The sequence below is a fragment of the Mobula birostris genome, chromosome 32 (assembly GCF_030028105.1).
Source record: "Mobula birostris isolate sMobBir1 chromosome 32, sMobBir1.hap1, whole genome shotgun sequence".
Classification (NCBI taxonomy): Eukaryota; Metazoa; Chordata; class Chondrichthyes; order Myliobatiformes; family Myliobatidae; genus Mobula; species Mobula birostris.
Genome location: NC_092401.1, coordinates 25,638,727 through 25,665,084, shown reverse-complemented (window position 1 = coordinate 25,665,084; position 26,358 = coordinate 25,638,727). Strand labels below are relative to the sequence as shown.

The following is a 26,358-nucleotide window of genomic DNA, read 5'->3' as shown; positions in this document are numbered from 1 at the left end:
AGAAAGGTATACTGGTAGAGATGACAGCAGAGCAGCATTGGCTGGAATTTCCAGGAGCAATTCGGAAGGCACTAGTTTTCTACGGTGCATCGCAAAAAGAAAAAAGTATTCTAAAGGCATAATGACATAACTGTGGCTGACAAGAGAAGTCAAAGCCAACATAAAAGCCAAAGAGAGGGCATATAATAGAGCAGAAATTAGTGGAAAGTTAGAGGATTGGGAAGCTTTTAAAAACCAACAGAAGGCCACAAAAAAAATTATAAAGAACAAAAGTATGGAATGTAAAGGCAAGCTAGCCAATAATATTAAAAGGATGCCAAAAGGTTTTTCGGATATGAATGGTAAAAGAGAGACAAGAGTAGATATCAGACTGCTGGAAAATGATGCTGGAGAGGTAGTAATGGGGACAAGGAATTGGTAGACGAACTGATTTAAGTATTTTGGCTCAGTCTTCACTGTGGAAGACATAGAAACATAGAAAATAGGTGCAGGAGTAGGCCATTCGGCCCTTCAAGCCTGCACCGCCATTTATTATGATCATGGCTGATCATCCAACTCAGAACACCGCCCCAGCCTTCCCTCCATACCCCCTGACCCCCGTAGCCACAAGGGTCAAATCTAACTCCCTCTTAAATATAGCCAATGAACTGGCCTCAACTGTTTCCTGTGGCAGAGAATTCCACAGATTCACTATTCTCTGTGTGAAGAAGTTTTTCCTAATCTCGGTCCTAAAAGGCTTCCTCTTTATCCTCAAACTGTGACCCCTCGTTCTGGACTTCCCCAACATCGGGAACAATCTTCCTGCATCTAGCCTGCCCAATCCCTTTAGGATTTTATACGTTTCAATCAGATCCCCCCTCAATCTTCTAAATTCCAACGAGTACAAGCCCAGTTCATCCAGTCTTTCTTCATATGAAAGTCCTGCCATCCCAGGAATCAATCTGGTGAACCTTCTTTGTACTCCCTCTATGGCAAGGACGTCTTTCCTCAGATTAGGGGACCAAAACTGCACACAATACTCCAGGTGTGGTCTCACCAAGGCCTTGTACAACTGCAGTAGTACCTCCCTGCTCCTGTACTTGAATCCTCTCGCTATAAACGCCAGCATACCATTCGCCTTTTTCACCGCCTGCTGTACCTGCATGCCCACTTTCAATGACTGGTGTATAATGACACCCAGGTCTCGTTGCACCTCCCCTTTTCCTAATCAGCCACCATTCAGATAATAATCTGTTTTCCTATTTTTGCCACCAAAGTGGATAACTTCACATTTATCCACATTAAATTGCATCTGCCATGAATTTGCCCACTCACCCAACCTATCCAAGTCACCCTGCATCCTCTTAGCATCCTCCTCACAGCTAACACTGCCACCCAGCTTCGTGTCATCCGCAAACTTGGAGATGCTGCATTTAATTCCCTCATCCAAGTCATTAATATATATTGTAAACAACTGGGGTCCCAGCACTGAGCCCTGCGGTACCCCACTTGTCACCGCCTGCCATTCTGAAAAGGTCCCGTTTATTCCCACTCTTTGCTTCCTGTCTGCTAACCAATTCTCCACCCACACCAATACCTTACCCCCAATACCGTGTGCTTTAAGTTTGCACACTAATCTCCTGTGTGGGACCTTGTCAAAAGCCTTTTGAAAATCCAAATATACCACATCCACTGGTTCTCCCCTATCCACTCTACTAGTTACATCCTCAAAAAATTCTATGAGATTCGTCAGACATGATTTTCCTTTCACAAATCCATGCTGACTTTGTCCGATCATTTCACCGCTTTCCAAATGTGCTGTTATCACATCCTTGATAACTGACTCCAGCAGTTTCCCCACCACCGACGTTAGGCTAACCGGTCTATAATTCCCCGGTTTCTCTCTCCCTCCTTTTTTAAAAAGTGGAGTTACATTAGCCATCCTCCAATCCTCAGGAACTAGTCCAGAATCTAACGAGTTTTGAAAAATTATCACTAATGCATCCACTATTTCTTGGGCTACTTCCTTAAGCACTCTAGGATGCAGACCATCTGGCCCTGGGGATTTATCTGCCTTTAATCCCTTCAATTTACCTAACACCACTTCCCTACTAACATGTATTTCACTCAGTTCCTCCATCTCACTGGATCCTCTGTCCCCTACTATTTCTGGAAGATTATTTATGTCCTCCTTAGTGAAGACAGAACCAAAGTAATTATTCAATTGGTCTGCCATGTCCTTGCTCCCCATAATCAATTCACCTGTTTTTGTCTGCAGGGGACCTACATTTGTCTTTACCAGTCTTTTCCTTTTTACATATCTATAAAAGCTTTTACAGTCTGTTTTTATGTTCCCTGCCAGTTTTCTCTCATAATCTTTTTCCCCTTCCTAATTAAGCCCTTTGTCCTCCTCTGCTGAACTCTGAATTTCTCCCAGTCCTCAGGTCAGCCACTTTCTCTGGCTAATTTCTATGCTTCTTCTTTGGAACAAAACAAAAGCTGGGCTGCCATGTTTCATCGGCTAAAATCATTATGTGTCATTAACTCCGCTCCTCTACACACAAACAAAAAGTTATTGAAAAGGATTTGGAAAAGGTCAACTTACATCATATGAAAATGTTGAATAAGTGGCCTCCAAGCGTCTTCAAATTTAACCGAAGGATCGATAGTACTACACTAGCAGTACGCCAGAAATTCAAGAGTTTCAGAGAGCGGAAACGTGTGAAGTTGCTATCACTAGTGAGAAGGGTCTTAGGAAACTGAAAGTCACCTGGACTAGATGGTATTAACCCCAGGGTACTGAAGGAGAGGCCAAAGAGATTGTGGAGGCATTAGTAATGAATCAAGAATCAATTGATTCTGGCATGGTTCCAGGCGAATGGGAAATTGCACGTGTCACTCCACTCTTCAAGAATGAGGGAGGCAGAAGAAAGGAAATTATAGTCTAACTTCAGTGGTTGGGAGATGTCGTAGAGTCGATTATTAAAGATGGGGTTCTGGGTATTTGGAGGCATATGATAAAACAGGCTGTGCTTTCCATTATTTCCTTCAGGGAAAATCTTGCCTGACAAATCTGCTGGAATTCTTTGAAGAAGTAACAGTTAGGATAGACAAAGAAGAATCGGTGGATGTTGTGTGCTTAGATTTTCAGGAAGCCTTTAACAAGGTGCCATACATGAGGCTCTTTAATAAGTTAACAGCCCATGGTATTACAGGAAAGATACTGGCATGGATAGAGCATTGGCTGATTGGCAGGAGGCAAAGAGTGGGAATAAAGGGAGACCTTCCTGGTTGGCTGCTGGTAAACAGTGGTGTTCCACAGAGGTCTGTGTTGGGACCACTTATTTTTCTGTTATATGGCAATGATTTGGATGATGGAATTGATAGCTTTGTGGCAAATGTGCAGACAATTCAAAGATAGGAGGAGGAGCAGGTAGTTGAGGAAGTCGAGGGGCTACTCAAGGACTTGGACAGCTAAGGAGAACAGGCAAAGGAATGGCAGATGGAACACAATGCCAGGGAGTGTATGGTCATGCACTTTGGTGGAAAAAATTGAAGTGCAGACTATTTTCTAAATAGAGAGAAAATTCAAAAATCAGAGTCCTCATGCAGGATTCCCTAAAGGTTAATTTGCAGATTGAGTCGGTGGTGAGGAAGGCAAATGGAATGTTAGCATTCATTTCGAGAGGACTAGAATATAAAAATAAAGATGCAATGTTCAGGCCTTATAAAGGGCTGGTGAGGTCTCACTTGGAGTAATATGAGCAGTTTTGGGCCCCTTAATCTAGGAAAGGATGTGCTGACATGGAGATGGTTCAAATGAAGCTCACATAAATGAGTCAGAATCAGAAAACTTGTCATTATGAGGAGTGTTGGATGGCTCTGGGCCGTATTCACTGGAGTTCAGAAGAATGAGGGTTGACCTCATTGTGGGGGAGTCTAAGACCAGAGGGCACAACCTCAGAATAGAGGGATATCCTTTTAGAACAGAGATGATGAGGAATTTCTTTAGCCAGAGAGTGCTGAATTAGTGGAATTTGTTGCCACAGGCGGCTGTGGAGACCAAGTCTTTGGGTATATTTAAGGCAGAGGGTGATAGATTCTTGATTAGTCAGGGCATGAAGAGATACGGGGAGAAGGCAGAGATGGAAAATGGATCAGCCATGATGAAATGGTGGAGCACACTCAGTGATCCAAATAGCCCAACTCTACTCCTATATCTTATAGTCTAAGTGATCCAAACATAAATGTTGTAGATACAGAGAATGGTAGAAACATTCAGCAGGTTAGGCAGCATCTGCAGAGAGAAATTCAGTGTTTTAGGTCGATGACTTTGCCTGAGAAGGATGAAAGATCATTGATCTGAAGCATTAACTTTGTTTCTCTTGGCCATGGAAGATGGGTGGTGATGAATGGGTGTGATTCTGGCTGGACATTCTGCTGAGGGAGGAAGGTTGCCAAAGGATTCAGCAGGATATAGACAGAATCTGAATCTGACACTTGTTCTTCTGCTGCAGCAGTACAGTGCAATATATAAAAATAAACTCCATTTGCAATAAGAGTATAATAAACCAGTAAGTAGTGCAGAAGGGAGTGAAACAGTGAGGTAGTTTTCCTGGGTTTATGGACCGTTCGGAATCCAGTGGTGGAGGGGAAGACGCAGTGTTCAGTTCTGTTCACCTCATTATAGGCAGCATGTGGAAGCTTTTGAGAGGGTGCAGAGATGAACCAGGATGATGCCTGGAGTAAAGACCATAAGACATAGGGACAGAATTAGGCCGTTCCCCATTCCCACACAAACTCCTTCTCCTGGGATTCAGCATCACTGTTACTATGGTAACATTATTCTGTCTATGTCTTTACCATCTCCCATTGTAATTCAAACCCCACGTCCCGGCCACTATTCAGAGGCCTGTCTCAGGATAGCTTGAGTGAGCGAGGGCTTTTCTCTTGGGAGCAAAGGAGGATGAGAGGCGATTTGACAGAGGTGTACAAGATGGATTGAGTGGCCAACCAGAGGCTTTTTCCAAGGATTAAGATGACCAATAAAAGGGGGCCTGACGTTAAGGTGTTGGGGGATGTCAGAGGGAAGTTTTCTCACAGAGAGTGACGGCTGTGTAGAAAGTGCTGCCAGAGGTGATGGTAGAGGCAGACACAATAGGGATATCTTAGAAACTCTTAGCTAGGTACAAGAATGAAAGAAAATTGGAGAGCTGTGTGGGAGGAAAGGGGTAGATTGATCTTGGGATAGATTAAAAGCACAGCATAACATCGTGGGCCAAAGGGCCTGTACTATGTTGTACTGTTCTATGTTCCCGAGTGTGGGTCTTCAGGCTCCCTGATGGTAACAATGAGAAGGGGGCACATGCCAGATGGCAACAATCCTTAATGAGGATGCTGCCCTCCTGAGGTGTCCTTGATGGCGGGCAGGTTTATGCCCATGATGGAGTTGGGCAAGTCTACAATACTCGGCAGCATTTCCTGATCCTGTGCACTGGCACAAGATTGGAACCAGTGGAAGTTTGGGTAGAGAAATGGCGGAAGGAGCTTACACCAGAGAGGTGTGAAGTGTGACACCTTGGTAGGTCAAATTCAAAAGGAAAGTTTAAGTTTAATTGTCATTCAACCACAGATGAAAACCTTTGAACATAGCTAAACAAAGCAGCTTTCTTTCACGGCCAAGGTGCAAACCACAGTACCAACAGTCATTCACAGCACAAGGCACATAGAGACATATATAAGATGGCACTCACACAAAAAAATAAATAGCCCAAGTCCAAGTGACATGTCCTGTAAAACGATGGTGCATGGGTGTTATCGGCAAGAACAGGCAATTCTCAGCAATCTGCGGATGTACATGTGCACACATGTAATCAGCTTGTCTTCTACTGAGCAAACCCTGGAGAGCAGCAAACCACTGAGCAAATCCTGGAGGGCAGCAACGAAGGAGGGGCCAGCCCTCAAACCAGCATGGACACCACACTACACCACCTCCAGCATCTCCTCTGCTGGACTGCTGCAACAGGCAAGCCGCGGCTTGAGGCCTGGTCCTCGTAGAACCGAGGCCACGCAACTCACCCACCATCTGACTTGCCAATAAATAAGGGAAACCGATTTGTAGTACCTTACGTTACCAATGTCCTACAGGGTCTTGCGATTGCAAGAGTAGCATCCAAGACAACCACAGGCTGTTCGACTGCACACCACCTTTGTGCACTGAATCCGATGCCTTTCCGTAGCAGGCAGTAACGCAGTCTGCACCGAGTCCAGCTCCTCCAGCTCCTCCATCTCCCCCACTAACAAGCAACTCGCTGATGGGGTAGAACCTGCAGTACCTGAAGCTCTTAATGTCCAGCATTGTTTTGCAATCATAAAAACGATGTTTAAAAAAACACTTTTGGTTGGCCCTGGAGAGGCTGCTACGTCTGAACACGCTGCCTTCTTACCGGAAATCAACAGCATTAATGTATAGGGAGATCTTGGTATACTAGTCCTCGGCTCCCTGAAAGTGCCAACATAAGGGTTATAAAGAAGGCATACGACATACTTGCCTTCCGTAGTCAAGGTGTTCAGTATAATGGTTGAAAAGTCCTGTTGCAGCTGTGCAAAACTATGTTCTGGCCTCATTTGGACTATTGTGTGCAGTTCTGGCCACCTCATTACAAGGAGGATGTGGAGGCTCTGGAGAGGGTACAGAAGAGGTTCACCAAGATGTTCCCTGAGTATTAATGATAAGTAGAGTTGGACAAACATGAATTGTTTTCTCTGGGGCATCAGAGGCCGAATATAAGTATGGCAGATAGCTAGAGATTCACCCCCCAACCCCGGGAGGAAATGCAGAGATAGAGGAGAGATGGATCCAGGCAAGGAGGGGTGATAGGCAGATGGAGGGGGGAGGGTGGAAATAGCAACAGAGGCTGGGAAATGGGTGGAGGTGATAAAGGGAGGCAGATAATGGAAACTGATAGGAGAGGAAGGTGGGGCACAGAATCAATTGAAGCATATGGGAACAGTGAGAAGAGGGGACCTACACAGGGCAGTACAGCACCGAACCAGGCCCCCTGTCAAACTATTACTCTGCCTCATCTCGTCGACCCATACCCAGACGAGAGCCCTCCACGTACTGATCCATCAGTGTTGCTATAGCACCCACATCCACCACTTCCGTTGGCAGCTCGTTCCATACTCGCACCACGCTCTGAGTGAAGAAGATCCCCTCAGGTTTCCCTTAAATATTTCACCTTTCACACTGAACGTATGACTTCGAGTTCCAGTCTCATCCAACCTCAGTGGGAGAGGCCTGCTTGTATTTACCCTATTAACACCCCTTATAATTTTCTAACCCGCCATCAAGTCTCCCCTCGTTCTCCTGCACTCCAGGGAATAAAGCCCTAGCCTATTTAATCCTTCCCAATAACTCAGGTTCTCAAGTCAAAGAAACAAGAAAACCTTGAGCACAATACAGGCCCTTCGGACATGTACTTAACTTTAGAAAGTCCCAGCAACATCCAGGTAAATTTTCCTTGTGATCTTTCAATCTTATTGATATCTTTCCCATACGTAGGTGACCAGAGCTGCACACAGTACTCCAAGTTTGGCCTGGTTCGTGGGGAATTGATCCCATGATTCACTGCTCCCTAGGTGAAGAAATTCCTGGCTCAAAGCTCCTTTCCAGGCAAGGGAAGGAGTGGTTGGGTATCCACTATACAGCCCCTTCAGATGTGTGTGTTCAAAATGATCAGGTTTCAAGCCGATGTTACCACGTCACTGAGCATCACCCTCAGCTGTATTGTGGGCTTAACAATGTCCACAGAGATAATGGAAAATGCAAATAAAGTAATGACATTCCTGACAGCAGTTTCATTTATTAAACACACACTCCACTGCTAATTTTTCTCTCACTAAGAGGCAGAACCAATCCCCATCTCATTATAATTGAGGACATTAATTTAATGTTAATATCAAAGGTTTCTTGTGCTATGAACTTCAGAGCCAGGGTTTTACACAGATCAGGAGCACTTAAAGAGTGTCAAAATGCCCTCTTCACAGGGCAAGAACTCACGACAGCCACCTGTGACCTCTCAACATTGACCAGCTTCGTCCTGTTATCTGGAGAACTGCAAGACTTTACGAGTACTGAAAGGCAGAGGTTGATAAATTCTTGATTGGTCAAGGCATGAAGGGATATGTGGGGGGGGGGGGCGGAGGCAGGAGATTGTGGCTGAGAGGGAAAATCGATCAGCCATGATGAAATGGCAGACTCGATGGGCCAAATGGCCTAATTCTGCCCCTATATCTTATAGTCTATTCAATTCCAGCCAGGCAGGATGTGGAGGCTTTGGAGAGGTTCATCAGGATGCTGCCTGGGTTAGAGGGCACGAGCTACAAGGAAAGGCTGGACAAAGATGGGTTGTTTTCTCTGGAGTGGCAAAGACTGAGGGAACACAGAGACACAGGTTAACACATAGATATGAAATTCTGCACTTGCTGCAAGTCTTGAGTAACACACAGAGCAATGCTAGGTGAACACTGGAGAGGAATAGACAGTCAATACTTTGGGCCAAAACCTAGGACTGGAAGGGGGCAGAAGCCAGAATAAGAAGGTAGGAGAAAGGGGAAGAGTCCAAGCTGGCAAGTGATAGGCGAGACCAGGTAAGAGGGGGCAAGTGGGTGGGTGGGGGAATGAGAGAGGTTAGGAGATGAAAGGTGGAAGAGGTAAAAAGCTGAGGGAGAAGGAACCTGATAGGAGGGGGCAGTGGACCATGGAAGAAAGGGAGGTAGGGAACTGAAGGGAGGTGATGGACAGGTTATGAGGGTGGGAGAAGAAGAGAGGAGGAATAACACCTCATATTTTGGTAAAAGAACATACCAAAAACGGCTAACAAACAAAATTTACCACAGAGGGAGATCTATGGATAGGTGACCAATGGCTTGGCTTAAGGTAGGTTTATAATAGAGGTTCTTAAGGGAGCAGAGAGGACCCTGGTCCTACTTCTAACACATATGTACATGTTCAAAAACAACTCCATTCATGTTAGATACTGTATGCTGTCCCAGTGCTCACATCCCCCACTCTTTTGAACAGAAAGTAATGCAGTAAGAACCAAAGCAAAAGGTCACCAACCTTGAAGAAGAAGCCAACAGACCTCTGCTCCATGTCCATTTGGTCATTTGTAGAGTCTTTACTGCTCTCTGGATTATCTTCACCACCTTCAGGCCCCTTCAGGGAGGACAGCGATATCTCGATCAAACTAGTCCTTTTACTAGAGGAGGCATTTTCCTTCTTTCCAACATCGGACTGACCATCCGGTTGCTCGCTTGTCTTTGGAGGTACAATTGGTCCTACTGGCCTAAGGTTGCCTTCATTCTCAAGGTCAAAGGCGGGACTGACCGGATCTGCCACCAAGGGTTCACTTGTCTGGCTGCCGACCTTTGCCACCGGACCAACCGGCCTCAGCTTTGGCCTGGCGTCCACGTCGGGCTCCCCGTCCTGCTCGTCACCAAAACAAATGGAAGACTTGGTCTGCACGGTCACCTGGCTGGGGGAGAATTTTCGGAGGTGGGGCAAGGAGTCGACGTTCTGTGGCGGGGTGAGGACACGGGTCAGGGGTGTGATCTTCAGCTCCACGGGACGGGTGTGCCGTGGGCTCTTGGGAGGGGTGGGATTGGCCTTCTTCGGTGCCACCTGGGGCGATCGGGTCCCAGAAGGGACAGGCTTACGAGAGGGTGAGGGTGAGGGCGATGAGAACTCTGAGGACTTGGGCGGCTGGAACTCGCGTGTTGGCCTCTGTGAGGAGGAGGAGGACTTGGAGGCAGGGATGACCCAAGACTGGGCACTCTTCCTCTCCATCAGTGTCTCCTGCTGCTGCTGAAGTTTCTGCATGTCCATCTGCAGCGACGACAGGGCCGAGTTGAGCTTCGCCACAGCATTGTTGTACTCCCCGATGTCCACATCTGCCTCGGGCTCCTTCGGTGACTCTGGGACATTCAGCTTCACGTGCTTCTCCCCGTGGTTCTTGCCCAGGGTCTCCGCGCCCTTCTGGCCTGCTCTGCTCCCTTTCCCCGCCAACTCCGATGGGGCCGGGCTCTCACTTTCCTCATCATCCTCAATCTTGGACAGCCTCTCCTCCAGGGACATCTTCCTCCTGCCCGGCTCCATTGAGGCCCCACTCTCCTCCGCCTCCCCACCGCCCTCCTCCCCCTCCTCCTTCTTCTTCAGCTGCAGGAAGGCGCTCTTGCCCAATCTCTGCCTGTGCTTGGCAAAGATGGCCTCGATCCTTTTCTTTTGCGCCTCGATTGCCCGCCTTTTCTCCTCCAGCCGGATGCCCAGCTGGGACATCTCGGATGCCAGCGCCTGGTTCCTGCCGGGGCTCTCGTCCGCCCTCTGAGCCCAGGACGCCATGGCCTGGTCGTTCAGTTCCGTGCTGTCAGGCGTCACCTTCTTCATCTTCCTCTCAGCGAAGCTAGTCATCTTCACCCCAGAACCCGAGGAGGCTACGCTCTCCGCCTGTGAGCTCAGAGAGCTCAGGCATGACGTGCACTCATCTTTGCTGGTCAGATCCTTCTCCAGGGCTGGCCTGGAAGAGTCCTCCGCGTCCGAGTCCAGACTGTTGTCTCTCAGGACCGAGTCATCGTCCCGTGAAAAGTTCCCGTCTTCTGAGGGGCCATCACCGCTGATTGTCTGATACCCACCTGGGGCAGGGATCTCAGAGTCCTTGGCCGAGTTGGTGGATTTGTACAGAGGATCCAGGTCAACCTTGGATGGGTTCACCTTGGGTTTGAGAAATCTTTCTGTCACGTTGGGTCCATGAAGGAAAAAGCCATCTGGCGCTCCTTCGGGGCGGAGCCTGGGCTCAAGTTTATCTGAGTTATGAATTATCTTCAATGCCTCTTCAATGGTTGGCAACTCCATGTAGTTATGATCGTCGAGCAACCCATTTTCAACAGCCTTCTGGTGCCCAGGATGCTCTTTGGACAACCGTGACCGTCTGCGAGGTGCTGCTGGTGACAAAACAAGTCCGTTCTCGTCACCCGGGGCTGCCTCCTCCTTCCTCGGGTCTTCAGCGCAACCGTATGGCGCTCCCACTAAACTGCTGGATGAGCGGTAGGCATTGGTGGTCAGGCTGTCGGAGCTGATGGACCTCATCAAGCCAACCGGATTACCCATGACCACATCCACGTCGCTGTCCAGGCCGAAGGGTATGCTGAAGGAGAGAGCTTGCGACAGCGGTCTGCACAGGAGAGAAGACAGCCCCTGGTCAGGTTAAGTGGTTGGTTCGAGACCTGAAACCCCTGTAGAAGGCAAGTTGTGATTGGACACCTATGCCACACCCCCCAGCCCCGCACAGAGGTGTCCTCATTGGATACCCCTAACTGAAGGCAAGTCCTCATTGGACACAAAACTGAAATGGTGGACGGAATCACTAACAAAGCAAAACAAAATTGGAAAGGCTGCTGGTTTGGGAAGGGGATGTTTGTTACTCCCTATGAGCTCAGATGGACCACATACTCTTTCCATGCTTACTATGGAGGAGGCCATTTGACTCACTGAGTGTACACTTGCTCCCAAATACACCAATCCCTCCGCATTCTCCTGTTCCTATCCAACCTGCCTTTGAAAGCAGAGACTGGATGTATTTGCACCATACATTCAGAGTCAGAATCAGGTTTATTATCACCGGCATGTGACATGGGATGAGATGCCACTCTCACTTACTCCAAATGGGAAAAATTACTTCCCTCACACTTGCCTTTATACTTCTTGCCCAAACTTTCCATCATTTTCCTGGGTCCTTGAGATAGCTGCTTTTGGGAAGAGTTTTTCTGACCCCTGCCTCCCTACGCCAGAGAGACCAAGTCCAAAGAGTCACCACTGAATTTCATTTCTTGCCCTTTTGAATGACAGTGGTAAATCCAATTCTTGCAGAGAGCAATAACCTTAATTTAGAAAGCAAAACCAAAATATCTTTGTTGCTTTTGTGGCCTATTTCCTCAGACATTAAATTAGGCCATTTCTCAAAGGAGTAGAGAGATCTTAACAACCTTCCATAGCAACAGAACATGTCAAATTGAATACTGCTTCTCTTCTGCTGAGATCAACAAAAAAACCATTTGGAAGGGAACACAATGTCTATCATTTTGCTGACCTTTGGCTTTTACCCATCCATTGTATTACTGACATTTAACCTTTGCCACTCTGAACCCCCCCACACACACTCCACCTGCTAAACTTGCTATGCACCAGTTTGACAGAAGTAAACAGAACATTGGCTCACATTCAAAATGGTTCCTCCACCTGTAGCCACTTCTCTTCCCCTCCCATCGGGGAGAACATACTGAACGATGATAGAGTCACAGAGTAATACATCACAGAAACAGGCCCTTTAGTCCACCTGTTCTATGACAACCACACCATCCTCCCTGCTAGTCGCAGTTGCTGACGTTCGTCCCATAACCTCCAAGCTGCTTCCCTCCACGTACCTAACCGAATGCTGCTTAAATGTTTCAATTGACCACTTCCCCTGGAAGCTTATTCCAGGTACTCACTACCTTTTTTGTAAAGAAATTACCTCTCAGGTCTCTATTAAAGCTCTCCCTTCTTTAAAAAAAAGGATCTAGTGCTTTCCTGGCAAAACGATGAATAAACTCTTCTCGGGCATCCAGCCAGGTACAGGTATCGATTATAACCAACGTTTCGATGACAAACTCTTCCACCTTTATCAAGGATGATGCCTGGGCATGTCTAATCCAGTGGGAGAGCAGAAACCTGATTGGATGAGGACTAACCAATCAGGAAGGATGGACTACAGGGGTATAAACACCACCAGACTAGACGTGCCAAAGTATCATTTTTGATGAAGATGGCAGAATTAGTCATTGAACCTGTACCCAGCTAGAAGCCTGAGAAGAGCTTATTCCCCTCCCCTCTTGTTTCTGTGCCCTTTTGGACTCCCCAATGCCGGGGAAAAGGCTATAACTTTGTGTTCCCAACATTTGCACCCGGATATAGTTACCTCCTCAGCTGTTTCTTTGTCCATGCCTTTCCAAAAGAATCGACTTGAGACATTGAGGTAGAGTGATGCAGAGGACCTGGGATAATAGGCAAAGATTTAGAATGTTTGCATTTAAAAGGTGCACAGAGTTTCTTCTTCTCACTTCTTTTGGTCCAGTTACATCCTGATGAACTAGTGAAGAGCCACTAAATTTCCCTTGCAATAAACCACAGCCCAATGGGACAATGGCGAGGTCCAACAAGCCAAAGGGCCTTTCCAAATGGCAGCTGCTCCCAGCCAGCCAGGGAGAGTAGCAGCACTATGGATCATTGAAAGATTAAAGATCACTTAAGCATCATTAGATCATCAATATTAAAGGTTAAAGGTCAACCAGAGGTCATTAATCTTAAACATAGAAACATAGAAAATAGGTGCAGGAGTAGGCCATTCGGCCCTTCGAGCCTGCACTGCCATTGAGTATGATCATGGCTGATCATCCAACTCAGAACCCTGTACCAGCCTTTCCTCCATACCCCCTGATCCCTTTAGCCACAAGGGCCATATCTAACTCCCTCTTAAATATAGCCAATGAACTGGCCTCAACTGTTTCCTGTGGCAGAGACTGTGAATGATGTGAGAATCTGAGAGGAAATAGGTGAGAACAGGCAAAGAGCCGAAGATGAAATCTAATAGGAGAGGACAAGAGGTGAGAAACAAAAAGGGAAGACGGGAGTTAGGAACAAGAGGTCTGGAGGTGAAGAACGGTGGGGGGGGGGGGAGGAAGGAGTGGCTAATGGCCAGGTCATTTGTGATAAGGGGTAACAGACTATCACCCACTCCTTCGTCTTTCTTGTTCCTCACCTCCTTCCCCTAATTCCATAGTCTACTGTCCTCTCCGATCAGATTTCATTTTCTTCAGCCCTCTGCCTCTTTCACCTAGCAACTCCCAGTTTCTCACATCATTCCTATTTCCCCACCCCCATCACCTGAACTCACCTCCCCCACCAGTTTGTGCTCCTCACCCTCCCCCCCAATAATTTATCCTGCCTCTTCCTTTACAGTCCCAATGAAGAGTCTTGGTCTGAAATGTTGACTGTTCATTTCCCTCCATAGATGTTGCCTGTCCCGCTGACTTCTCCCAACATTTTCTCCGGGTTACTCCGGATTTCCAGCATCCGCAGCATCTCATGTCAAGTTTTACAGAGGCACTTGCTACTAGAACAGAATATAAAGTGGGGGGCTGGAATTAGGAAGTAGGGACAAATGTTAGGATGCTTAAAATTACATCTTTAGTGATACAGCAACAGAAACAATATCATGGTGGATAGTGTAATGGTCTATAGTGCCAGCAACTCAGGTTCAATTCCCACCACTGTCTGTAAGAAGTTTGTACGTTCTTCCTGTGATGGCAAGGGTTTCCTCTGAATGCTCCAGTTCCCTTCCACAGCCCAAACATGTACAGGTTGGTGTTAGTAGGTTACGGCCACGTTGGCACCCAGAATCATGGCGACATTTGTGGGCTGCCCCCAGCACATCCCCCAGACACTGTCGGTCGTTGATGCAAAGCAACACATTTCACTGTAATGAAATCAATGTTCCGACGTACATGTGCCAAAGAAAACTAATTTTATATGTCACATCCTCACCATTGAGCACATCTACAAGAAGCGCTGCTACAAGAAAGCAGCATCCATCATCAAGAGCCCCCAACACCCAGGCCACGCTCTCTTCTTGCTGCTGCTTTCGGGAAGGAGGTACAGGAGCCTCACCACCAAGTTCAGGAACAGCTATTACCCTACAACCATCAGGCCCCCGAACCTGTGTGGACATCTTCACTCACCCCGATTTTTGAACCGATTCCACAACCTACAGACTCAGTTTCAAGGATTCTATAACTCACTTCATATTATTTTGTTTGTTTTTGAACAATTTGTCTTCTTTTGCACATTGGTTGTTTGTCGGTCTTTGGGTGTATCTTTTCTATTGTATTTCTTAGTTCTACTGTAAGCTCAGTGACGTTCTTCTCCAGTTGCTCAGTAGACAGCATCCTAACAAGCTGCGTCACTGTACAGTACAAGAAACTACACTGCAGTGGGCAGAAACGCTTAACAACAGGTAGTCAAAACTGCCCACCATCAATTACATATATAAAGAAACGTGCCCAAAAAGGGCTAATAACCTCATGAAGTATCCTACTCACCCTGCCCATGGGCTGTTTGTCCCACTCCAATCAGGAGGAGGCTACATAGCATCCACACCAGACTCAAAAACAGTTACTTTTCCCAAACAGTAACGTTAAACAAACACCTTCATCCACGCACCCAACCACCCACACTCCCAACTACCACTGCTTTATTGTCTTCTGTCAGAGTAGTGTCACTTTATGGACATACAATCAATCTATGCATATAAGCTATCTTATGTATTTATATTTACTGTACTTTTTAGTATTTGTATTCTTTACCTTATTGTGTGTGTGTGTGTGTGTGTGTGTGTGTGTGTTTTTTTAAGCTGCATCAGATCCAGTGTAACAATCATTTTGTTCTCCCTTACAGCTGTGTACAGGAAATGACATTAAAGAATCTTGAAACACCCTGCAAAAAAATTAATTTCAGGGTAATATATGTACTTTGATAAGAAATTTTCTTTGAACTTTGAATACAAAGAGGTAAATAACAGGTGTTTTCTTTTTTGAAAGGCACAGAGCCTTGACGGTTTAAATAAAGTGATCAGGATAAATTTAGTCCTTTGCTGATCAATTGTGGAATAGCCTGTGTGTGTGCGCGAGTGAAGTCCTAACAGCAGGTAATAATTATAGAATAATAGGGAACTACAGTAAATTGCAAGGAAGTTCAACCGGACTGTTGCAAAGAAATACTGCAACCGCAGAATAGCTTACTATCATCAATGTACGGCTGAATGGAATTACTGAAGAAATGTTTAAGTTGTTTCAAATTGAATCCTTTCTTGGACTCAGGAGCATTAATGTCACCATTCAGCTGAGACATTTCCCTGCTCAAGTTTACTATGTCACTCATTGCTGGTTGTTTGTATGTTCTCCCCATCTAACCACGTGTGTTTGTTTCCTCCAGGTGCTCCCGTTTCCTCCTCCATCCCGAAGATGCACAGGTTAGGTAAGTCAGTCGTGGGCATGCTAGGTTGGCATGGTGACCACTTGCAGGCCGGCCCCAAGATCATCCTCGGACTGTGTTGGTCATTGATACAAACAATGCATTTCACTGTACGCGTGACAAATAAAGCTAACAATCGTAAAGAGCAAGTCAGGGCTTTGAACTGCAGATAAAAGTACACCGGATAATCTTAAACCCCAATAGCTTCTGAGCAAAGCCGCCAGTAAATTGCTGCCATAAACACCCCTGCAATGCAATTATCCAAACTGAAAAAACATTAGCTTTGTGGCTGAGCACAGACCATGTTGTTCCAGCAGTCTTATGGAAATTAATTTTCAATTCCGAAACACTCTGGGATAAATCCAAGCAGGCTACATCTGCATTTCAGGACCAAATACCAAGGGAAATCAACAGGGAAAGGAGATTTCATTACCTGAGGTGTTCCGTCCCGGAGAAGTCTGTTGGACCACAGGCAGGAACGGTTGCTTAAGCAGGAAGGCAGGAAGATGGCTGAAATAAGCAGATAGGTTGGAAATCAGTGAAAGTGATTAGCGTCTGTCACGTGTTCCCAGCAGTCTGGGTAAAGACAGTCGATTGCTTTGGGCATTTACTCGCTTTGTGACTGGGCTAGTTCAATGTAATATGCAGCCACTGACACAGCACTGGAGATGGAGCACAAACCCCCAATCCAGGCTTGTTGCAGCTTGTGTTTGCAGATGCAGGAAATAACGCAGTATTGCACAGAGTGTTAATAATCAGAATTTGATGATGAGACACAGACTCCATTATCCAAGACATTTTCGAGGAAGGCGTGGTCCATCATTAAGGGCCCCACCCCCCAGGACATGCCTTCTTCTCATTGTTACCGTCAGGCAGGAGCCTGAAGGCACACACTCAGCGATTCAGGAACAGCTTCTTCCCCTCTGCCGTCCGATTTCTGAATGGACATTGAACCCATGAAAACTACCTCACTACTTTTTTAAAATTTCTGGTTTTACTTATTTTATTTTAACTGTTTAATATACATATACAATTACTGTCATTCAGTTTTTATTTCTATATTTAGCATGTACTGCATGGCACCACCGTATAAAGTTAATGAATTTCACGACATACGCTGGTGATATTAAACCTGATTCTGAATATATGACATAAAAACATAGAAAATAGGTGCAGGAGTAGGCCATTCGGCCCTTCGAGCCTGCACCGCCATTTATTATGATCATGGCTGATCATCCAACTCAGAATCCTGCACCAGCCTTCCCTCCATACCCCCTGATCCCCGTAGCCACAAGGGCCATATCTAACTCCCTCTTAAATATAGCCAATGAACTGGCCTCAACTGTTTCCTGTGGCAGAGAATTCCACAGATTCACCTCTCTCTGTGTGAAGAAGTTTTTCCTAATCTCGGTCCTAAAAGGCTTCCCCTTTATCCTCAAACTGTGACCCCTCGTTCTGGACTTCCCCAACATCGGGAACAATCTTCCTGCATCTAGCCTGTCCAATCCCTTTAGGATTTTATACGTTTCAATCAGATCCCCCCTCAATCTTCTAAATTCCAACGAGTACAAGCCTAGTTCATCCAGTCTTTCTTCATATGAAAGTCCTGCCATCCCAGGAATCAATCTGGTGAACCTTCTTTGTACTCCCTCTATGGCAAGGATGTCTTTCCTCAGATCAGGGGACCAAAACTGCACACAATACTCCAGGTGTGGTCTCACCAAGGCCTTGTACAACTGCAGTAGTACCTCCCTGCTCCTGTACTCGAATCCTCTTGCTATAAATGCCAGCATACCATTCGCCTTTTTCACCGCCTGCTGTACCTGCATGCCCACTTTCAATGACTGGTGTATAATGACACCCAGATCTCGTTGCACCTCCCCTTTTCCTAATCGGCCACCATTCAGATAATAATCTGTTTTCCTATTTTTGCCACCAAAGTGGATAACTTCATATTTATCCACATTAAATTGCATCTGCCATGAACTTGCCCACTCACCCAACCTATCCAAGTCACCCTGCATCCTCTTAGCATCCTCCTCACGGCTAACACTGCCGCCCAGCTTCGTGTCATCCGCAAACTTGGAGATGCTGCATTTAATTCCCTCATCCAAGTCATTAATATATATTGTAAACAACCGGGGTCCCAGCACTGAGACCTGCGAGGTCTTGCTACAACATTACAAAAACATCGTTCAGGCTATGGTTGGAGTACTGTCCGCAGCTCTGGCCATTACACTATAAAAAGGATGTGACCGTACAGGAGCGTCACCAGGATGCTGCCTGGGCTAGAATGTTTTAGAAATGGGGAGGGGGGGGTGGCAGGTTCATTATGCTTTCCTTGGAGCAGCAAAGTCATAAACACAAGGGATTCTTCAGATGCTGGAAATCCAGAGCGACACACACAGAATGGCGGTGGAACTCAGCAGGGAAGCCAGCATCTACGAAGGGGAATAAGCAGTCAATATTTCAGGCCAAGGCCCTTCATCAGGACTGGAAAAGAATGCAGGAGCCAGCACAAGGAGGTGAGGATGAGGGGAGGAAGCACAAGCTGGCAGGTGATTGAGATGGGGTGGGTGGGTGGGGGCAGAGATGGAACAGGAGCTGGGGGGTAATAGGTGGAAAATGTACAGGGCTCAAGAAGGAATTTGACAGGAAAGGAGAACGGGCCATGGGCCACAGGCCACAGAAGAAAGGGAAGGAAGTGGGGCATCAGAAGGAGATGTTGGGCAGGTGAGGGAAGAGAGGGGAGTCAGAATGAGTAATAGAAAAAATAGAGAAGGGGGAAAGGGAGAGAAATTACCGGAAGTTACAGAAATCATTGTTCATAATGTAGGGTTGGAGACTACCAAGACAGAATAGATTAAGGGTCTCAGCTGGAAACGTCAACTGTTTATACTTCTCCATACATGCTGCCTGGCCTGCTGAATTTTGTGTGTGTTGTCCCGGCATTTACTGTCCACCCTTAATAAATCCTGATCTGAGGCAGAAATCTAAAAGGCAGCTGTGTTCTTGGGTCTTGAGTCACATATCGTCCAGACTGGGGAAGGACAGATTTTCCTGCCTGAAAAATATCAGAGAACCAATTTGGGTTTACGGCGATTTTCTAGCAGTTTCATAGCTCCTCTCACCAAGACTAGATTCTAAAATCCAAGATTCATTCAATTATGTGAACTTAATCATGGTGGGATTTGAAATTGCATCTCTGGATCAATGGATCAGAATTCTTGCCACCAGTCCAGGAAAAACACTGCCCAAGGAGGTGGTGATGGAGTGAAGCTTCCTGAGGTTAGGACCTGGGTGGTGATGGATGGATGGCACAAATTATAGCGGTCGAGATGTTGGGGATTATAGAAATAGAGGAGTTTGTGGGGATTGGAATATAAAATGCAATGGTACAGCAGGTAGTGCTGCTGCCTTTCCACTCCAGAGGCCCAGGTTTGATCTTGACATGGGGTGCAGTCTGCACCTTCGCCCGTGACTACGTGGGTTTCCCTTGGGTGCTCAGATTTCCTCATGAATCTAAAAGGTATGTCAGTATAGGTTATTCCATTAGTATAATTAAACCCTGGAACAAGAGATTCCAGAGGAAGGGGGTTATTGATGAGAATGTGAGACACAACAAATAAAATGGCAGAAAGGGATTAATGGGACAATCCCACTGGGCAGAACATCCTCCTTCTATGGTGTTGAAATGACAAAATATGGAACATGGATGGGAATATTTAAATTGAGGTACTAGAACTTAGAACAGTACAGCACAGTGGTGGCCCCTTGATCCATGATGTTGTGCTAATGATTTACCCTATCCTTCCCTCCTGCATAACACTCCAATTTTCTTTCATCCATGTGCCTACTTAAGAGTCCCCTAAATGTCCCTGTTTAATCTGCCTTAAACACTACCCCTAGCAGCATGTTACCTGCACCCATCACTCTCCATATAAAAGAACCTACCTCAACATCCCACTTATACTCTGCTCCAATCACCTTACAATTAAACCCCCTCCTATTAGCCATTTCCACCCTCAGAAAAAGTCACTAGTTGTACACTCTATCTATGACTCTTATCATCTTGTACACCTCTCATCCTCCTTCACTCCAAAGAGTGAAAGCCCCAGCTTGTGCAACATTTCCTCATAAGACACAGCACGCTCTCCAATCCAGGCAGCGTTCTTGCTAATCTCCTCTGCACTCCCCATAATGCTTTCATGGCCTTCCTAGAATGAGGTGACCAGAACTGAACACAGTGAACCCCAGGCTCTGATAATCAGCCCAGCAAACCTCAGCAGAACGTTCCACATTCCCCACTCCACCCTCTGCCCAGTGCTTGCTTATGTCCGATGCTAATTTGCTTTGATGGAGACATCAAATGCACTGATGATCTCTATAGACAATGTGGACTCTGCAAATCAAACCGTACGTTCAGGAATAGGAGCTGGGTTTCTGAAACAGCTGTGTGTCTCCACCAACCAATAAAAACTGGACTTTCAGCAATATAATCAATGTTCTGGGAGTAAACATGAACTATACTGGCAAGGATCCATTTTTTAATGGGGCCTCCTCCAGTCTCCTGTGCTGAATAAATCTACAATTGGTCACAAACATCTGATGGGTGCCATTATTCTGAGGTAATTATCCTGATCTGATTGCCAGTTCAAACCACGTGGATGGAGCAACATACACAAAATGCTGGAGGAACTCAGCATCTATGGAGAGAAATGAACAGTTGACATTTTGGGCCAAATCCCTTCATTAGGACTGGAAAGGAAGGGGGCAGAAGCCAGAATTAAACGGTAAGCAGAGGGGGAGGGCATGAGTGTAAGTGTAAGCTGGGGGTGATATCACGGGGAGGCGGCGGGCAGTGAAAAAAAGGTCTCACAGAACTTCCGGAGTAAGGAAAAAAATTTCTTCGGGGTAGACATACCAGGCAGTGGAGCAGCAAGATGGAGACCAGATCTGTTCTCATCCTCTCTTGTACATCTTACAAATAAAAGCTTGCCATTCTCCTTTCCCACTTTTAGAGAGAGACAAACGCCCATTCCTAGAGACGTCCAAAGTAACAATCCTTCTACCCATGTGGAGTCTTGAGCACACAAGGTTCAAGATCAAATATGGAACTAACCTCTTAGATCGACACACGAAAAGACAATTGAAAAGTTGGGGCTGCAGCAAAAATTTAACTCCTCATGTGTTGCTTTTGTAAACCCGGACTTCAGAATTTCTTTCGATTATGAAGATAGGTTAAGTGAGGTAGGGCCCAGACATCTGATGGGCTGAACCACTTCCCATGTTGCAGGGAGATGCGAGGGTGGGGTTAGTTGGGAAGAGCTTGCACGGTATGATAGGCCGAATGGCAACCTCCTGCGGTGTTCTATAATTCCACAATGGAACCCCTAGGTCACCACCCCAACAACTGTTAGAGGTACCGAGTGTGAGTGGCTAACAGGGTGGCCAGTCCCCTCCTGCTTTGTACCCTGAGTGTACTTAACGCAGATATGACCTGGGAGATTCTCCTCTGCTGTAAGGACCACCCAGACTGAAGACCTACCTGCCGCTGTCAGCTCCAGTGGGTGTGTTGGGTCCACTCGCCGGCAGATCTGCAAAGAGACACATTGGGTTGGTTCCTGCTGCCACATATCCCAACAAATCACAAAGGTATCCCCTCGAGCTGAGGGGAGTCAGTTCTTCCCATCACAATTTGGAGAGGATCATGACCCATTCCATCCCCTTTATTATAAATACAGGAGATTATAGGATGTCTGGATCACAGGAGGTTGAAAAACACTAGAGATAATAAGACCCCCCCCCCCCCCCACACTTATTATCTCATCTTCACCATCAGACCATAAAACATAGGAGCAGAATTAGACCATTTGGCCCATTGAGACTGCTCCAACAATCCACTGCGGCTGATTTATTAACCCTCTCAACCCCATTCTCCCGCCTTCTCACCATAGCCTTTGATGCCCTTACTAATCGAGAACCTATTAACGCCTGCTTTGAACCTATTAACCCCTGCTTTGAATATAGCCAATGACTTGGTCTCCACAGCCGCCTGTAGTAATGAATTCCACAGATTCATCAAACTCTGGTTAAAGAAATTCCTCCACATCTCTATTGTAAAGGGACAGGCTTCTATTTGGAGGCTGTGCCCTCTGCTCCTAGACCCTCCCACTTTATGAAAATTGCCAATAATCTGTCACTTATATTGACAATACAGTTGGGAATATAGGTGGATATTAGTAAGTTTGCAGATGACACCAAAATTAGTACAGTAGTGTGTTGCCTATGGTTACAAAAAGATCACAATCAATTGGGAAAGAGGGTCCAGGAAAGTCAGATGAAATTTAATGTTCAAGGATCAACTGTATTCACCATTTACATTTACAAGTATTAGGAATTTGCTGCGGTGTGTTGGCGTGACATGCAACTAAAAACAACATGACAATTATAAGAATGAGGAAATATATAAAAAAAATAAACAGAGGTTAAAGAACAGATATGGAATAGAATGTGCATAAATACACCAATACCAGCATGTAAACAGCATTATAAAAAGTGTTTTAAAGTGTGATGCAGTGACAGGGGTAATACACAGAGGTGGGGCCAGTAACTAGAATGGTTAATCATATTAACTGCATGGGAGAAGAAACTTTTAAGATGGCATGAAGTTTTGTTTTAATAACCCTACGACACTTTGCAAATGGGCACTTTTGGAAAAGGTTGTCTGTAGAGTGGGTAGTGTCCACAATGATTTTCCTGCCCACTTCGTTGTCCTGAACCACGAAGTCCTGCAGTGATGTTAGACTGCAGTCAATTTACTCAGATAAACGTGAAGTGATGCATTTTTTGAAATTAAAAGCCAAAGCAAGACTTGCACTGTGTATTGCAGGGCCCTGGAGAGTGCTGTAGAACAGAGAGACCCAAGGGTACAAGTCTAGGGTTCCCTATGACTTGTAGCACAGCAGACAGTGGAGAAGAAGGCATATGGCAGGCTTGTCTTGGACCAGTGTGGCATTGAGTGGAGGAGTTGGGATGTCATTCATGTTACAGCTGCACAAGAAGTTGGTGAGACCGCACCTGGAGCGTTGTGTCTGGTTCCAGCTGTCGTGCTACGGGGAGGACGTGATGAAGCTGCAGCAGGTGTAGAAAACATACGGGACTGGAGGGCTGGAGTTAGAAAGTAAGACTGGATAGGTTGGAACTATTTCCCCTGGATCACAAGAGGTTGACGAGCAATTTAAAAGTTCCATAATATTACGAAGCACATAGATAAGGTCGATGGTCACAAATAGTTTTTCAACTAGGGGAGTCTAAAATGAAAGGGCATAGATTTAAAGTGAGAGCAGAAGGATTTAAAGGAGGCTTGAGGAGCAACATTTTGCACAGAGACGATGGTTTGTGTGTTTAGCAGAGGCAAGTGTAATTAACGCATTTAAGTGATATTTGGGTATGTACATGGACAGGAAACATTTAGAGGGATATGAGCCAAATGCAGGTAAAAGCAACCAGGTAGGCACTGCGGTCAGCATGGATGAGTTGGGTTGAAGGGTCTGTTTCTGTGCAGTTACCATAGGTAGATAGATAGACAGATATTGTATAGATCCCAAAGGAAATCACAGTGCCACAATAGCATTACAAGTGCACAGATATACAAATATTAGAAGAGAAGTAAGAAAGAATAAAAAATAAGTTACCTCCAATAGTTTAGCAGAGAGGGTTCACCACTTCCTCAGCAATAGGTTGACTCAATACAGAGCCTAATGGCCAAGGGTAAGAATGATCTCATATAGCGCTCTTTGGAGCAGCACAGTTGTCTACGTCTATTACTAAAAGTGCTCCTCTGTTCAGCCAAGGTGGCATGCGGAGGGTGAGAGACATTGTCCAGAATTGCCAGGATTTTCCATCGGATCCTTTGTTCTACCACAGCTTCCAGTGCCCCAGTTTGGCTCCTACCACAGAACCAGCCTTTCTAATCAGTTTATTGAGCCTGTTGGCATCACCCGTGCTAATGGTGCAGAGATCCAGCCTCTCAGTTTTTCTGCAACAGGTGTCATGCCTCTGGAATCTGGCTATGCCACAGACTTCATCTTTTCAGTGGAAAGTGCCGTATCTCTAGTCTGAGTATGAAATGAACATACCTCCTTTTTCTTTGTCTTTTTTCATTGTTTATTCATTCTTGATACACTTAATAAAACAGTGATAAACACAAGGTTTTACGCCCCACCTTTGACTTCCAAAGAACCTCTAGATCAATATCACCAGATACAACGCCATGAGAAATATTGCTTACCTTCCAGATCCGAAATCTCTCTTGGTCGGACAAATTCGGGTTTCAGAATTTCAAACCACCAGAACAGTTCAGCCACAAATGTCAAGATGTTAATCTGTGAAGGAAGACAAACACGAGCAATGCATCAGCCCAAATCTCCCCATCTACTAACAGCAGAAGACAAAGGAGAATGGAAGAGGTGCTGGCTACTGGCCCCATTAAACTTATTTCTTTAGACCAAGTACTTGCAAGCCACCTCAGAAGGAAGTTCTCATGTTCTATCTGACTGTTCAGGTGGGGTTAGCACAACTTGCAGAGTGGAGGAAACGATCTGATTACACCCCCTGATTATGACCACTTCCCATAGACACTCCCCATTCTTTCCCAACATCCCTTCGGACAAGACTCCAGAATGTTCAATAGTACTCAAGTTTTTTAAGATGACCTTTATTTGCGACATGCACATCAGAACAACACAACCTACAGTGAAACGTGTCGTTTGTGTTGAAGACCAACACAGTCCAAGGATGTGCTGGGGGCAACCCAAAAGTTTACCAAGCTTCAAGTGCCAAAATAGCATGCCCACAATCTACTAACCCCGACCTGTTTGGAATGTGGGAGGAAACTGGAGCACCTGGAGGAAACCCATAGCGTCACAGGTAGTAAGTACGTAAAAACTCCTGATAGGCAGTGGTGGGAATTGAACCCCGATCACTGGCACTGTGAAGCATTACACTAATCGCTCTTCTATAATGCCATCCACCCCCTTCCACAGAAACCTGCCTCACTGAGGCCTTGATCCAGCTGCCACCCTAAAGAACATCGGTGGGTTGTACTTGGTGGGAGTCACTGCTAGAGCTACAGGTCTCTGGGAAAACTAGAAGAAAGTTTGCTACATCCCACAGCCATTGAGGTGGTCCAGATCAGGTGAAACTTTGGTCCAGTGTCCTATCTGCCTGTTCAGGTGAGATTAACACAACTTGGAGAGTGGTGGAGATGATCTGATTACCGCCTACCCCCCTAGATTATGACCACTAAAAGGAGATTAAAAGGAAATTTGCTCATTATCCCTGATGGGATTACGGGAACTGAGTCAAACCAGGAGCATCCAAAAGACATAAATGTCTAGAAAAAATTCTCTCAAAGCGTTGGAGAGGTTGATCAGAAAAAGCTGCAGAGGGCTGCAATCTCAGCCAGCCCTCCCCACCATCAAGGACATCTTCAGTAGGTAATGCCTCATCCATCACGGAGGACCCCAACCACCCAGGACAGGTCCTCATCTCGTTACTACCATCAGGTAAGAGGTATAGGAGTCAGAAGATACACACTCAATGTTTTAGGAACAGCTTTTGTTAGACTATTAAGTGTCTCCTCGTATGGTAAGGTGGTCTTGACCTCACAATCCTTTCATCACCTCCCCTCTCTATCCACCCTGTCACCTGGCTTCACCTATCACCTGCCAGATCGTCTTCCCCACCCTCCCCCTACCTTCATATTCTGGGTTCTGCCCTCTTCCCTTCTACTCCTGATGAAGAGTCTTGGTCTGAAATGTTGACTGTTTATTTCCCTCCATAGATGTTGCCTGAGCTGCTGAGTTCCTCCAGTATTTTGTGTTTATTGCTCCAAACTTCCATCATCTCCCGAATCTTGTTATTCCTCTTTTGTAACTTTTAGTGATTTTTATGTTGTAGACATAAAAATTGTCACAAGATATGCCACTGATAATTCTAAAGATGTCATGGCTTAGTAGGTTAGTTGGTCACACGGGGAACTCCCCCATGGACGGTCCCAAGCCCAGCTGTGAGAGGAGGGTTGGACATGGGGATGAGGATAGCAACCCCATCCGTAAAAACCCAGCACTACAGAGACGCCAACAGAAGCTCCAATGTCCTCACCCCTGGAAGAGGAAGGATGCACCACCTAGGGTTACACCCGGAGACAATGTGAAAGACTGGCCCAGGACAGAGGACTCGGGTGTGCTGCT

At 46.0% G+C, this 26,358-nt stretch overlaps 1 protein-coding gene across 3 annotated transcripts in view; it reads right to left on the bottom strand.

Annotated features, from left to right (window-relative positions):
- Positions 1 to 26,358, bottom strand: part of camsap3 (calmodulin regulated spectrin-associated protein family, member 3) — a 247,829-nt gene that overhangs the window by 21,942 nt on the left and 199,529 nt on the right. For all 3 annotated transcript variants that reach the window (XR_011883779.1, XM_072248341.1, XM_072248342.1), the window contains 5 exons: positions 24,396 to 24,489; positions 21,651 to 21,699; positions 16,536 to 16,612; positions 12,993 to 13,068; positions 9,104 to 11,210 (listed from right to left, as the gene is read on the bottom strand). Coding sequence is in view for 2 of the 3 variants with exons in the window: in XM_072248341.1 (XP_072104442.1) it covers positions 9,104 to 11,210; positions 12,993 to 13,068; positions 16,536 to 16,612; positions 21,651 to 21,699; positions 24,396 to 24,489 (2,403 nt within the window). In the remaining variant the exon portion in view is untranslated. The remainder of the gene's footprint in view (positions 1 to 9,103; positions 11,211 to 12,992; positions 13,069 to 16,535; positions 16,613 to 21,650; positions 21,700 to 24,395; positions 24,490 to 26,358) is intronic.